This window comes from Onychomys torridus, chromosome 15 (assembly GCF_903995425.1).
Source record: "Onychomys torridus chromosome 15, mOncTor1.1, whole genome shotgun sequence".
In the NCBI taxonomy this organism is placed as follows: Eukaryota; Metazoa; Chordata; class Mammalia; order Rodentia; family Cricetidae; genus Onychomys; species Onychomys torridus.
In genome coordinates this window covers 27386238-27401385 of record NC_050457.1, presented here as the reverse complement: position 1 = coordinate 27401385, position 15148 = coordinate 27386238, and the positions used below count along the sequence as shown (strand labels likewise).

General features: G+C 40.8%; 1 protein-coding gene across 7 annotated transcripts in view; it reads left to right on the top strand.

The window, feature by feature from the left end:
• Positions 1–15148, top strand: part of Erbin (erbb2 interacting protein) — a 107917-nt gene that overhangs the window by 21041 nt on the left and 71728 nt on the right. For 6 of the 7 annotated variants that reach the window (XM_036207213.1, XM_036207219.1, XM_036207218.1 and 3 more), the window contains exons 2-3: positions 12491–12687; positions 14757–14874. In XM_036207213.1, the coding sequence (XP_036063106.1) occupies positions 12499–12687; positions 14757–14874 (307 nt within the window). In that variant the 5' untranslated portion in view covers positions 12491–12498. Of the gene's footprint in view, positions 1–7297; positions 7348–12490; positions 12688–14756; positions 14875–15148 lie in introns of those variants that run through there. The other variant, XM_036207212.1, reaches the window with a different exon arrangement.

Here is a 15148-nt window from a genome sequence, read left to right as displayed (position 1 = left end):
TTTCTATCTTAAATTAACCCATTTTTGTTAATCTATACTTTGCCACATGGCTTGTGGCTTACCAGTGTCTTTACACGTTGCTTCTCATGGCGGCGGCTGGCGGTGTCTCTCCCCAGCCTTCTACTTCCCAGAATTCTCTACTCTCTTGTCCCGCCTATACTTCCTGCCTGGCCACTGGCCAATCAGAACTTTATTTACACAGAGCGATATCCACAGCAGAGAGTGTTCTGATTATTTGCAGCTCCTTCCACAGGAACTGTCTTTTGGTCTTAACATACTATATAGAGAGAAGATGGTGGATTTGCTTCTGCTCTGCAACAGTGTTACTGCTACCGGTTGGTTCTACAGTGGATATGGGAAACACCCTTTCAGATGGGAGACCAGCCTTGAAAGCAGGCTGATCTGTTGGGCAGGCTGCTTGTTATACACATTTACTTCCCAAGCCACAGACTCTGCCTTACTATTTGCACAGAGGCGTGGAATGGGCTTATTACTATTTTTAGAGAAAGGTGAAGTCACTGGAGTGAGAAGCTGTTCTAAACAGGTTTGATGTGTTGTTTTCTTGAACACAGCATAATGTTTCCAGGGTTTATCCCTGCTGTATCATATGCCAGTACAATATCTTTTTCTAAAATAGCTTCCTGATACTCCACTGTATGGACATGATATTTTGTTGAATCTGTTAATTGGTAAGTCTTTGGGCTGCTTCAACATTTTGCTCACTGAATAATGCTGCTATAGATTTTTTTTTGAGAGTATTTGTTTTTAGTCCTTTTGTTTCATACCTAGTAGTGAAATTGTTAAATTGTTGTCATATAATAACTGTGGTTTTGGTTTTTTGAAAGAGGATCTCTACATAACCCTGGTTGTCCTGGAACTCACTCTGTAGACCAAGCTGGCCTAAAATTCAAAGGGACCCACCAGCCTCTGCCTCCTAAGTATTGGGAATAAGGGCGTGTGCCACCATGCCCGATAGTAACTGTGTTTGATGTTGTGGATCTGCTAATCTGTTTTCCAAAGTGGCTGTACCATTTTTATATCACCATCAGTAAAGTACAAGAGTCCTAGTTTCTCCACATCCTCCTTAGCATTTATTTCTGTCTTGAGGATAATCCCTCTACTTGGATAATGGTGAGTTACTGGAGTTCTGATTTGTGTTTTCCTGACTAAAGATGCTAGCATCTTTATGTGCTTTGGGTTTTTGTTCGCCTTGGAGAAAACCCTGTTCAAAAAAAAAAAAAAAAAAAATTTTTTTTTTTTGAGACAGGAGTTCTAACTACTGGTCAATATCCTTTTGTAGCCAAGGATTGTTCTGATCTACCCACTCCCACTTCCCAATATTGGGATCACAGGCATATGCCACCATGTTCAGTTTATGTTGTGTTGAGAATTAAAACCAGGGCTTTATGCTAGATAAATATCTTATTAATAGAACTGTATCTCTGTCCATGTTGTGATTTCTTGTTGTTGCATTTTAAGAGTTCTTTTAGTATAGCTACAAATCCACTCACTATCAGATATATTATTTAAAGGTACATCTTCCTCCATTCTGGGGTGTCTTTTCAACGTTTCTATAGTAATAATAGCCTTTTAAATTATTGACAGTGTCTCTGGTGTTTGTTTTATTCTTGGAGGTGACACTAATGGTTAAGTTAGTTTCTTAACTGAAGATATATATAGTCCTGTTTCTAATTTACTAAACTTTTTGTCAAGAATGAACGTTGCATTTGTTTATGTAGACGTGATTTGATATTTAGGGAGAAAGTCCATTTTCCTTCTTTGGTATATGATTTTGTGACCTATGGATAATGGCTTTCCATTCACTTTGGCACTTCTTAGTTATATTTTACTGTTGTTTAATATAATGTAGGGCTTTGTTTTAGTTAGGGTTTCTGTTGCTGTGAAGAGACACCATACTACAGAAGCTCTTATAAAGGAAAACATGTAATTGGGGTGGTTGGATTACAGTTCAGAGGTTCAGTCCATTATCATCATGGTGGGGAGCATGGCAATGTGCAGGCAGACATGGTGCTATGTTGTGGAATATTAGTTGAAGATGTGTTATGTTTGTTTATGCTGTGAAACAGTTAATGATGCAAAGATGTGTTGCATTCTTTTATGTTGCATTTGTTTAACTCTGTGAAGCTGTGTTACTTTGCCTGTCTAAAACAGCTGATGTTTTAGAGCTGAACGGCCAATAGCTAGGCAGGAGAGAGAAATAGGTGGAGCTGGTGGGCAGAGAATAAACAGAAGAACATGGAAAGGAGCAAGAGAATGAGAGGAGGACTCCAGGGCCAGCCTTCCGGGGTTCATGAGACCCGAGGAGATGTTGGGTGTCCTGCTCTATCACTCTGCCTTATTCCCTTAAGCCTCGGTGATCTTCCTGTTTCCTCCCGGTGCAGCACCAGCGTTAAGTTGTGCATGGCCCCGTCTTTTTACCTGGATGCTGGACTCAGAACTCAGGTCCTCCTCATGCTTGTGCAGCCATGCTTGTACCTACTGAAACTCTCCCAATCCCCTCTCCTAGTCTTACTGCTATATTAACCTGTAAAACTAGGACCATCCATTAACCTTTCCTCCTCTTTGGTTCCCACTCTCTCCCCTTTTCTCTCTCTCTCCTTTTCTCTTTCCAGCAGCCCTGGGAACCAAACGTAGGGCTTTACATATGCTAGGCAAGTGCTCTAAGCTGTGTTCCTGGATCTTTTGAAGATTTTTGCTTTAGACAGTACTGTTAACTTACATCTTGACCCCATATTTGTTTTGTAGCCGAGGTAGGTCTTGAACTTGGGTTCTTCCTACTTCTGTTTCCTGAGCACCTGAACCTGTGCCTAGTACTCTTTCTCTTAATCATTTTTGTCCCCTTATTAAATGTGGCTATTGGATGGAGAGTTAGATGTACAAGTTTGAGTTTATAAAAGGACCCACTTTAGTGCAACTGGCATTGCTTATGGACTGCATTGTATTCTCTTAGCTCACCCTTGACCTTAGCTTCAGGCATGGGAATTAGTACTAGGAAGAATCAGGCTTCCCTGAGGCTGGACTTGTGTCTCTAACAACTGTCTTCCTTTTTTTGCCTCAATGACTTCTTAGCTGTGGGAGGTCTAGATTGGAGAGCAAGGCATTGGTGGTAAGGAAGAGGTTACATCCCTAGAAGCAGCTTCTCATGATCCTCTAGGTAGAGTTCTGAGTAACCTTGTGTGGTTTTCTGAGCAGGTTGAGGGGAACAAGCGCCTGTTCCATCCTGTGGAAGACTGCGATGACATGTCATCCCTTACATTGGGGTTCACTCTGTCCTTTCTCCTCTTGCTCCTCCAGCTAGTTTCTCCAACACCCATCTTTAATCATGCCCTGGCTTCAGCCAGTTTGAGGGACAAGTTGGGGCCCACATAGCATTCACTCATAGTGTGTTTATTCGATTTTGAAAATTTTCAATTAAATTACTTTTGACTGCTACACAAAAGCATACAGTTGTACATATTAATGGAGTAATATGATATTCTGATGTGGATGCACTGTATAATCTTTAAGTCAGGTTAAACACATCTGTTGCCAAACATTTATAATTTCATTAGGGTAAAAACTTTAAAAAATATTTCTTCTAGCTTCATGAGTACTTAGTATTTGGAAAATAGATAATACTTCAAAGATTGAAATTGAGTGATTACTCGGGGTAGGTTTGAGTATATGTAAATGAGGAATAAAGTGTATGTTATGTGTTAAGAGGTTGGTTTAAAGAGCATCAACAAGCAAAGAGATTTGGTGTACCCAGGCGCCGTGGCAGGACCGATGGGGCTGAGGTTGGAGGAAGAACAGTTGGGGACTAGATGGCTCAGTGGCAAAGTGCTCACTGCTGTTCTAGAGGAGCGAGTTCCGTTCCCAGCATCCGCATTGGGTGCTCACAGCTGCCTGTAATTCCAGCTACAGGGGATCTGACACCATCTTTGAACTTCTACAGACATTCATGTATGTACGTATGTACATGTGTACACACACGCACACACACAAACACACGCACACATACGCACACAACACACATGCACACGTACACATACACATACACACACGCGCGCGTGCACACACGCATACACACGCATACGTGCACACACACACTCACACACATACACAAGTTTAAAAAATAAATCTTAAAGTACAACAGGAAGAATAAATGAAGACAGTAAACATGGACAAGTTGTTTGAGGGGTTTTGCTGTCAAGGGGAGCAGGATAGTGGTCTGATAATAATTGAACAGAAGCACTCTTCAAAGAAAGTTTTTTTTAACATGAGAGGCAAAAATATGTCTTGTTTATGTAGCATATAGTCAAACTCTTTTTGTCCATTACAATTTAATCAGTTAATTGATTTAAATGTGGTGCTCAAGCTCAAATTCAGGGTCTTGTAGATGTTAAGCCTAAGGTTTGAACCTGAGCTAATTTCCCCTGGCTCTCTTTTTTAAAGTATTTCCGGGCTGGAGAGATGGCTCAGAGGTTAAGAGCACCAACTGCTCTTCCAGAGGTCCTGAGTTCAATTCCCAGCAACCACATGGTGGCTCACAACCATCTGTAATGAGATCTGGCGCCCTCTTTTGTATGCATAATAAATAAACTTTAAAAAAAAAGTATTTCCAGTTATCTCTGTGATGATAGCTTTAATATTATTGCTCATGATTTCAATATAGTCATCTAGTTTTATTCTCATTGACTCTTCCTAAATCATGTTTGATGAATCTTAGAAGTGAAAACAGTTCTTACATATTACTAATAGAAATAAAGATTAGGAATTACTTTAGCATAGATTTAAACACTCAAAGTAAAGAAAATTGAAGGCATTTACAAAAAGAAGTTAATCTTGCCACAGGATTCTTTTTGTTTTTTTTCCGAGACAGGGTTTCTCTGTGTAGCTTTGCGCCTTTCCTGGAACTCACTCTGTAGCCCAGGCTGGCCTCGAACTCACAGAGATCCGCCTGGCTCTGCCTCCCGAGTGCTGGGATTAAAGGCGTGTGCCACCACCACTGCCCGGCGCCACAGGATTCTTATTTATGGAGAAGAAAATCCTGTCAAGACTGAATGAGAAGGTGGTAGATTTGAAATAGTGCCATGATTAAACTTTGTTCCTTGTGAATACACATTTGTGATGACTGGATAAAATGTTTCTTTGCCCAGTTTTTATCAACCTGCTGCTGACAATCCAGTCAACTGTGTGATAGGAACAGGTGAAATTCACCCACAGTCTTTCTTTTCTGCACTGTCCTCCTCCCAAGTTTGAACTGTTTTCTTTCTTTACTTCCCTTTCTTCCTTAGGACTGTAGAATACCCTGACACAACTCTTTACTGACTTTCTCTTTGGGATAGTCAGTGTAGTGGTTGTAGAACGAAAGACTTTGGAAAGTCATTTGAAGGCCTTTGTGCCTTAAATTGTGTCTGTCAGTCCTCCTAAGTTGAGAATCCACAGATTCTTCTATTATTTGTCAAGTTTCCTCAGCAGAAGAGTAAGCCAGATAGTATTTCTTCCATTAGAGTATTTTTTTCTGTAAACTCGATGGTTTCATTTAAACTGAAAATCTATATGGAGATTTCGACTTCTGATGAGGCTATAGGAAGACACAAAAGAGCTTTGGTTACTAATATTAAGAAAAACCCAAGAATATAAATCACAGGCACTAGAAGTAGATCTAGCAAAAATCAGTGGACTGAGGGCTAGAGGGGTGGCCTCGTGGGTAAGAGGACTGACTGGCTGCTGTTCCAGACAACCTGGAGATTGATTGAGCCCAGAGCCTGATGGGTGCTAAGCAAGCTCTGTCCTTGAGCAGTATGCACCCCTTACTCTGGGTAAAGTTTAGCCAGCTAGTTGTTAGGTTCCATCCAGGGGTGGTGGTGCTGGTGGTGCTGGTGGTGGTGGTGGTGGAGGTGGAGGTGGTGGAGGTGGTGGTTGGTGGTAGAGGTGGAGGTGGTGGTGGTGGTGGAGGTGGAGGTGGTAGTGGTGGTGCTGGTGGTGGTGGAGGTGGTGGAGGTGGTGGAGGTGGAGGTGGTGGTGGTGGTGGAGGTGGAGGTGGTAGTGGTGGTGCTGGTGGTGGTGGAGGTGGTGGAGGTGGTGGAGGTGGTGGTGGAGGTGGAGGTGGTAGTGGTGGTGCTGGTGGTGGTGGTGGTGGTGGAGGTGGTGGTTAGTGGTAGAGGTGGAGGTGGTGGAGGAGGAGGAGGAGGAGGAGGAGGAGGAGGAGGAGGAGGAGCTTCTTCTTCTTGTCATTCTTCCTCCTCCTTTCTCCTCCTTCCTCTTTTTCTTCTCCTCCTCATCTTCTTCCTCTTCCCCTCCTCCTTCCTCTTCCTTTCTTTCTTCTTCATGGCAGGTTTTGCTAGTGCAATCTATGGATGGTTACCCATATCCTCTTTACAAAGTTTCTAAGGGACTAGAGAGATGGCTCACCAGTTAAGAGTGTGTCCTGCTTTTTCAGAGGACCAGGTTCTGTTTGTAACATGCACATGGGACAACTCACGAGTACCTATGACTCCATTTCTTGGGGATCCAACACCCTCTTGCATCCATGGGCACCTGCATGTATGTGGTGCACTTAAGCTTACTCAGGTACACACTCTCATATACTCAATAAAACGTAAATAAATCAAAAGGGTCTTTCTCATTCTTAAAAACAAAGTTTATAGTTGGCTTCTTTTGAATGGAGTATGTATCTATTTGTATGTGATGCAGAGACACTCATTGCTTTGTACCACTAATTTGTGTTCATTTAACTAGATTTTTCTTCTCTGCCTCCAGGCTCACTTGTGTATCTTTTGGTGCATATTCTGTTCTGGCAACTGGTTGCTGTTGTTGTTTTTTAATATCCTGTTAAGTAAAACTGCCTGGTTGTGTTTGGAATGCCCCCTTTTTTCCTTCTTTGGTCCTAGAAGGTTAAGCAGCCAGGGCAAGTACAATCATTGGTTTTAAAAGTTCACTTAGTGTGTACCAGTGGCCCAGTCATGTTCTGGGAGTTCTTTTTGGCTGGACGTAGCTGGTGAGTGAATGATTGATTGCCTGTTGTGGTCTTTAGGAGTACTAGGTGTCCTCTGTCAGTAAATGGCAAGAGGGAGCAGCAGACCCAGTGTGGTTCCCTACTTGGGAAGGCTGCCCTGTCCACTACAGCTGGATGTTGGTTTGCTTAGCTGATTATAGTTGCAGTTTACAGTGATCAGTGTTTTAAAGTTCAGTTCAGCTTTTGTTGTTAAATTAGGAATTAGAGATGTCCCTTAGTTATAAAGATTGATTTTTTTTTTTTTTTTGTTAATTTTGGTTTTCTTTTGCTTTTCATAGAATGTTGGCTCAATTAAGAAACACCAGGGAGATAAATTCAACCCAGTGGTAAGTAGATTTATTTCTCTTTTGTTTGTTTGATTTGATTTTTTTTTTTTTTTCTTATCCACCTCTGGTTGGCCTGGAACTCACTATGTAAGCCAGGATGGCCAAAGAGATGTGTCTGCTTCTACTTCCCAAGTGCTGGAATTAAAGACATGGACCACCATGCTTGGCTAGATTTAATTTTTGTTAGGAAGTTGTCAGTTTAGTACGTTCCTTTTCTGGGTTGACTACTTTTCTTCCATTAGGATTAGAGGATTCTTAACTCCAGTGTCACCTCTGGTTCATACAGTAGCTTTTCCTAAATTCTAATTAGCAGTCCATCCATTTGATTGTGCATCACTTTCTATTCAGATGGCTTGGTTGTCTCCTGTGGGTAACTGTCTTCATTGTTATGTATGGGAAGATTTTGCTTTAGGTGATCTTCCTTTTCCTTTATACCCTCTTCTCATGGATTAAGGTCCTTTTAGTTTTTCTTTTGAATCAGTTAGCAGCTGTCATTCCATACTGTCTTATCTGCAGACCTATGTCAAATTCAGATCTGTTTTTGTATTGGCTCTGTGGCCACTCATTCATTTTGAAGCCTAAGACCCTGAGGGGATGGCACACGCTTGTAACCCTAACCTCTAAGGCTGACTCCCAGAGGCCAGCCTGAGCCAGTATGAGACCTTGTCTCAAACAAAACAGAATGACAGAAAAGACGGTCTGAATTTAATCTGATGTTTGAACTGCTCTCTTTGTAGCTTCCTGGAGCACAGCACACACTAACTCGTCCTTTTCTGAAGTAATTGTCCGCTGTAATTTTGTACTCATTTGCTTTGTGAAGAAAAGTCTTGGGGATTTTCAGTTTAACAGTTACTTTACTCTATAAATTACCTTGTACATCAAGTGCCTTACATCATATCCAAAACAAATATGCTGTCTTTCCAATTACATACATTATTTCATGCCATTCATTTATTATATTCCTAAATCTTGAATGGTTTCTGGAAATGAACTTTTTAAGCCATATCATTCAAGTTCTTCCACAATGTCAATTCTGTGTTCAGACATGTTTGTTAGTATATGGTTTGTAGAGTCATAGCTTGAATCATGGAAGTTCTGTGCAGTTGAACTTTCTGTCACGGTAGAATTGTTCCATAACTGATCCACTTTGGTAACCCTAGTAAGATGTGGCATTTGAACATTTGAACTGAAATGGAATAAGGAAATGGTATTTTAAATTTTATTTGATTTAATACTAAATTTAAACAGCACATGTATCTACTGGCTACCATCCTGGACAGAACAGATAGCAGGTTCTTAAATGGCCTAATTCAATATCAATTTAAATGAGAGATTTTATATCTTATTTGGGGATTTAAAGTTTTTAAAATTTAACATAATTTCTTTATTGATTCTTTGGGAATTTCAAATCATGCACCCTAATTCCACTCATTTCCCAGTCTCTCCATATCTGTCCTTCACCCTTGCAGCAACCCCCCCCCAAGAAATTTTTTAAAAAATTTAAAACAAATAAAAAAAAACCACTTTGCTCCTCCATCTTTCTTGCCTTTCCAACACCTCTTTATTCATCTTAGTGGCATTGGCAGCCACAATGTGTCAGGCAGTATATTTTTGTTCTATCAGCTTTACTTGTGAATGTTCATTTTAGTAAGTCACTGGTGTGGTTCAAAGCCTCTGGTTTCTGGTCCACCATCATCAGTGGACCTTCACCCAAACTCCCCTCAGATACCCTGCAGCCTCCCCAAGTCATAGAGATCCCTACGGGCACAGGACTGGTTCCTTCACATGCTCCAGTAGGTCATAGATGGGGTAGATGTTAGGGTGGGCCAACCTGAAGCCCTGGATATGGGCCTAAGTGGTAGCTGAGCTGGTCAGAAACTGGCTGCTGGGGCCGTCTCCCTCAGGCTCAGGGCAAAGCCCACTCTCCTATGCCCACACCATCAGGGCCAACTTTCCCATGCCCATGGTAAGGATTGGGGCCAGCTCTTCTGTGACGGGCAGGGCCAGCTCAGCATGGCCCTCGAATTTCATCATGCATGGTTCTTATGCCCCCCCACCCCCTTGGTAACATGGGCTGTAGACATCAACATAGACCCTAGCTGCTGTATAGTGACACAGACCCAGACAGACGTGGCCCTGGTCAGCAGCTCAGGCTCTGACATCACCATGGCCCTGGTGGCAGCACAGACTACTCAGATGAGCATGGCTTCAGTGGCAGCAAGGCCCTCAAATACTGACAAGGCCACAGGTTGAAGCCCAGACCCTGGGCATCAGTGAGGCCTTTGTGGCAACCTGGGCCACAGATTTCAACACAAATCATGGTTGTGGTAGGAACACGGACCCAGATATGGTCCTCAGCAGCAGCTGGGCCTGGATGTCACCATGGCCCCAGGTGGCAATGCAGGCCACTCAGATCAGCGTGGCCCCTCAGACACCAACATAGCCCCAGGTGGTGGCCCAGACCCCCCAGGCAGCCACATCATAACCTCTGGTAGTAATAGGAGCTATGGGCATCGACACAGACCCTGGCTACTGCTGCAGGGCCACAGAACCAGACATGGCCCTTGGAAGCAGCTCAGGCCCGGATATCATCGTGGCCCTAGCTGGCACTGCAGACCCATCCAAGCAGATCAGCATGGCTCAGAGGTGGCAGGGCCCTCAGACACCAGCATGGCCACAGATGGCAGCCCAGACCCAGGTATCCGAGAGGCCTTTGGCAACATGGGCCATGGATGTTAGCACAGAACCTGGCTGTAATAATCCACGGACCCAGACATGGCCCTTGGCAGCAGCCCAGGCCCAGAGGTCATCATGGCCCCTAGTGGCAAGCAGGCTACCAATACTGTCCTGCTCCTCACCACCTTTGCTTCATTCATTCTACCTTTTTCCACAGAAGTGAGCCATTCCTCTCTCTTTCTCATCTCTCCACCACACATTTGCTCCTCATGATGGCACCCTCCATCCAGCACCACAAGGTGTCAGGCAGGCCCAAGAATATCTTCAGCCAGCCTAGGCCTTGAGGACCCAGACTAGCCTGTGGATGGCTTCCATCTGCTTGAGCCAAGTGGCATACAGCAGGTCTGTGGATGTCTTCCCACCAGCCAGGATTTTAAAATTTATCTTAACAGTATATAACTGAATGTTTAATCCTCTTTGAGCAGTTAAATTCTTTATTGAATGAACTATTATTCCTGTTGGTAAAATGTACATATCTATAAACATAGAATTGTTAGTAAGAATTCAGTACGCCTTTTTTGGGGGTGGGTATATTTCTTTCTAGACATAGATTTTAAATGTAAACCTTCTGGGTGTGCGATGCTGGGGTTCTAAACCAGGGTGAGCCTTACATGGTTGATAAGCAAGTACTTTATCATTGTACTGTACCATCAGCCTCAGGTGAAAACAGCTGATACTTGACCTACGAGATTTTCTTAAAAAGTCGTGTGTAAATAGACCTACTGATACTGGGTTTTGAGGATCTAGTTCAAATGTGTATTACGTGCTTTTATAAAAATATACCTTGTGAGTCCTTGTAGTTCTAAAAAAGAAACACTACCATGTTAAAAATCTTTAATATCTGGCGTTGTTTCCTAGTTAAGAAACTCTGTTTCTTTATGGAAACAATAGGACATTCCCTAGAAAATTGTAATGAAGACAAAGAAAATATCTACATACTTTATCCATAGTGTCTGGTGGTTCAGTCAAGTCAGAGTGTGTGAACGAGTGTAGGAGCCCTGGCCGTGGTCAGACATTCAGGTATCATAAAGTGGGAAATAGTGCCTTGCAGAGCCATGTTGGATTGCAAGTCAAGGAAAAAAATAATACTGATTATGTTTTGATTTAAACATTGACATTTTGTTCATAGATTATTTTTCAGTAATTAAAATATTTAAGATACTTGTCTTTCTTACTGAGTTTTCTATACTGTGTTATGTTTTGTGCCTGAGAGGTCTTAGTGACTTTACCTCAGGTTAAGTTAAAAGTACTCTGTCTGTGCTTCAGACAAGAATTGTATTTATGGACAGAGAATTGCTTACTAATTGGCAGTCATTCTCATTTTATTAAATTAGTACTCTGCTAGTTTAATGTTAGCCTCGTTGGAATTTATACACAAGTTCTTAGTAAAATTGACCTTGTGAGTTTTTACTAATTCAAAACTGGCTTTTTCTCTTTGTTAACTGAAAGACTGTATTTTAAGTGAGTTTACTCACATGTAATCTTAAACAATTTAGAATCTTTAAGCTCTTTTAAAAACTATAGGCTAGTACTTCATTGAAACAAAATTATACTTGAAGTAGATGGGTATTTTCATGTAGGAGAATCATAGTGTCTTAGGGTTTTTATTGCTGTGAATAGACATCATGACCATGGCAACTCTTATACAGAAAACATTTCATTAAGGCTAGCTTACAGTTTCAGAGATTTAGTCCATTATCATGACGGGGAGCATGATGACGGGGAGCATGGCGGTGTGCAGGCAGTGTGGTGCTGGAGCTGAGAGTGCTACATCCTGCAGGCAACAGGAAGTCGACTGACTGTCGTCACACTGAGGGAAGCTTGAGCCAAAGAGACCTCAGAGCCCGCCCCCACAACAAGACATATTTCCTCCAACAAGACCACACCTAATAGTGCCACTCCATTTGGGGGCCATTTTCTTTCAAACCACCACTGTAGGAAAGTTAAACCATAGGAAACTTAAATGGTGATTGATCCCTAATGGATGGTTAAGAAGACCTGGACATGTCTGTGCAGTCATTTCCTATTCAGAAATGTGTATAGTCAAGTTCTTCACTAAGAAACAATTCTTAGAGCCAGAAATTAGAGAGAAATCTTTTATCATGGTTTTTGAGAGTTAAGCAGACTTCTCAAAGCATGGTTTAAAAACATATGAATGATTACTTCTTGGATTGTTTTGTAAAGCACTCAAGTGCTTGAGTTTAACTTGAAGTCCTAATTTGAAGCCCACTAGATATATAAATGTAGACATTAAAATAATCTCAAGTATGCTCCATTGGGTGTGTGTGGTGGTCAGGAGGTATTTTGTCTGTAGCATATTGAGTTGTGCTATCTGGATGGTAATTTGTTAGAAAAGTTGTTTGTTATATTATATACAATTTGATTTGTTCTTATCTACATGCTGCAGCTATTAAAATGACTACAAAACGAAGTTTGTTTGTGCGGTTGGTGCCATGTCGCTGTCTACGAGGAGAAGAGGAGACGGTCACTACGCTAGATTATTCTCATTGCAGCTTGGAACAAGTTCCCAAAGAGATCTTCACCTTTGAGAAAACCTTAGAGGAGCTCTATTTAGATGCTAATCAGATCGAAGAGCTCCCCAAGGTATGTTAACACTGTCAGGAATCACATGTCTATTATGTCTTATATTCTTGTACATGTGTTCCATTCATTGGTTTAGTCTTACTGTAAGTAAGAACGGTTCAAAATGTTCAAGTTGTTTCAGTACTTGTGTGAATAACTTAAAATTTTATTTTTACTTGAAGCATATTATAGCCATCAAAATAGATAATGTGTCCATACAACTTCTCCAGCCATTAAATTTAACTGTCTTATTGTAAATTCTATAAGCCCTTTATGTGCAGTGGTATAATTGGGGCTAATGGTCACTTCAGCTACCACATCATGCTTTCATGGGTCTATAAGTTTTAGAAGTGGGATTCTGCTTTCTTCCATTTTGTCTGGAATTGGTTTGGAGAACATGCATCTCTGAAATCGAATAACTGGCAGAAAAAGATGGCTGTTGTGGAGTTCTTCCTCAGAATACCACTTTATTAATTTTTTTTTAGTATGCTCCTAGTTTCCTCTTATTATTTGTATGTTTTCATGTTTTTTGAAAAAACTGCAGTAGCTTTAAATTGTTTATTAGGGTTTATAGCCATCTGAATGGCTGTTTGTGGTTTTTGTTTTGTTTTTGTTTTTCTGAGACAGGGTCTCACCTTGTAGACTAGACTGTCCTCAACTCTCAGGGATCTGCCTGCCTTTCCTTCCCAGGCCTGTGGTTGAAGGTGTGCACCACCATGCCCCTTGAAGCTGTAAATGGAGACTTGAAGTTGGTGGTTTAAAAACCTGGTTAGAGCTGGGCATGCTGGTGTCTAAGGGAGGAAGGCCCCCAGTTCAAGGCCAATTGGAGCTACACAGTGAGTTCTGCTTTGGCCTGGATCATATGTGTAGTGAGACCTTGTTTCAAAACCAGCCAACCATAACCACCAAAGAACAATCTAATCTGAGTTATAAAACTGTAATTTGGACTGTGAGATTTAGAAAATAAAATTACAGAAGACTTAAATAAGAATTTCTGATGAACAAGAAATAATTTGTATTAAGTATACAGTATGTAGGATATAGTTATACTAAAAAATAGTTTATCTGAAATTCAAATTTAATTGGGTATCCTGTATTTAATCTAGCAACCCTAACTGTAATATAACAGAAAATAAAGCATGTTGCATATAGACCTTGTTTCATAAAATAGTTGTTTTAGATAACTGTATGTTTGTGAACATCCTGGATAACAGTATACAAAGGCTTTTAATTGTGATGACCAATACTAAAAGCATTTGACAGCCAGTTCTATCCTAGGTAATTAATTTTTTAAACATTTCATTGAGATAGAATCTCACTTTCTAGTCCAGGCTTCAAACTTCCCTGCAATCCCCCTGCATCAGCTTCCCAGATCTGGGGATTATAGGTTTCAGTCACCAAGACCAGTTTATTCTTGATAATTTTGTGGAGGTCTTTAATAGCTGTGGAAAAATGTTAAGGGTCTCCAGTTACATGATTGTGAATCACACCTACACTGTGATTATAGTATATTTTGTAGTTTACTGTTCATTGTTACTGTGTACTCCAACAAATCCTTACTTCCCATGACTAGTTCTCTGACAGAATATGGAAAACCTCGGTTAGTCACGAATTAGGGTCTCAGTGTGGAGGCCTGTGCAAGAGAGATGCTGACTGTAACAGTGTAAGAAACTGAACATGTGCCTACCACAGACTGAACACTTCTACACTTTTCAAGGGATGCTCTTCAGTATGGCTTTTTGGAGTAAGCCTGATTGAAAGGCAAGCTCCAGAACTTAAATTCTGTAGCAGCTACTTGTCCTTTGACAGCTTCAGACAACATCATAGCCATATATGTTTGATATACTGGTTCTCACTGGGTGCAGGTTAGAAGTATAAGTCATTCTAAGTGAGTGAAGTTTATTAGATCCACAGTAGCATAGTCAGCACAGTGGGAGGCATTGGTCTGTATGTTATGTATTTTCTAGTGTTAAAGAAGGCCTAAGTCATTTAGCTTCAGTATGGATATTAATTGTATAAAAATTAGTTCATGAAATACCTAAAGAAATGTAAAAGGTAATCAAAGCCCTCCTTTCTCTCTTTTTCTTTAGCAACTTTTTAACTGTCAGTCTCTACATAAACTAAGTTTGCCAGACAATGACTTAACAACATTACCAGCATCCATTGCAAATCTTATTAATCTCAGGGAACTGGATGTCAGCAAAAATGGTAAGTCCTCCAGATACATAATTTCATTGTTAGAATTTCTGTTTTCCAAATGTTTAAAAGTATGTTGTAATCTATTAACTTCATCTACAATCTATTTTACATAAATACAATAACATTTTTCCCATTTCAAAAGTTTTGTAACCTGTTTTATGTCAAATGCAATAAAATTTAGTGTCATATTCTTGGCTTATAATTGTTTATAAATATAAAATTTGTGATACTTCAAAACAACTGGAAAATAAGTACATATTAAATATTTCATTATAGTCCATCT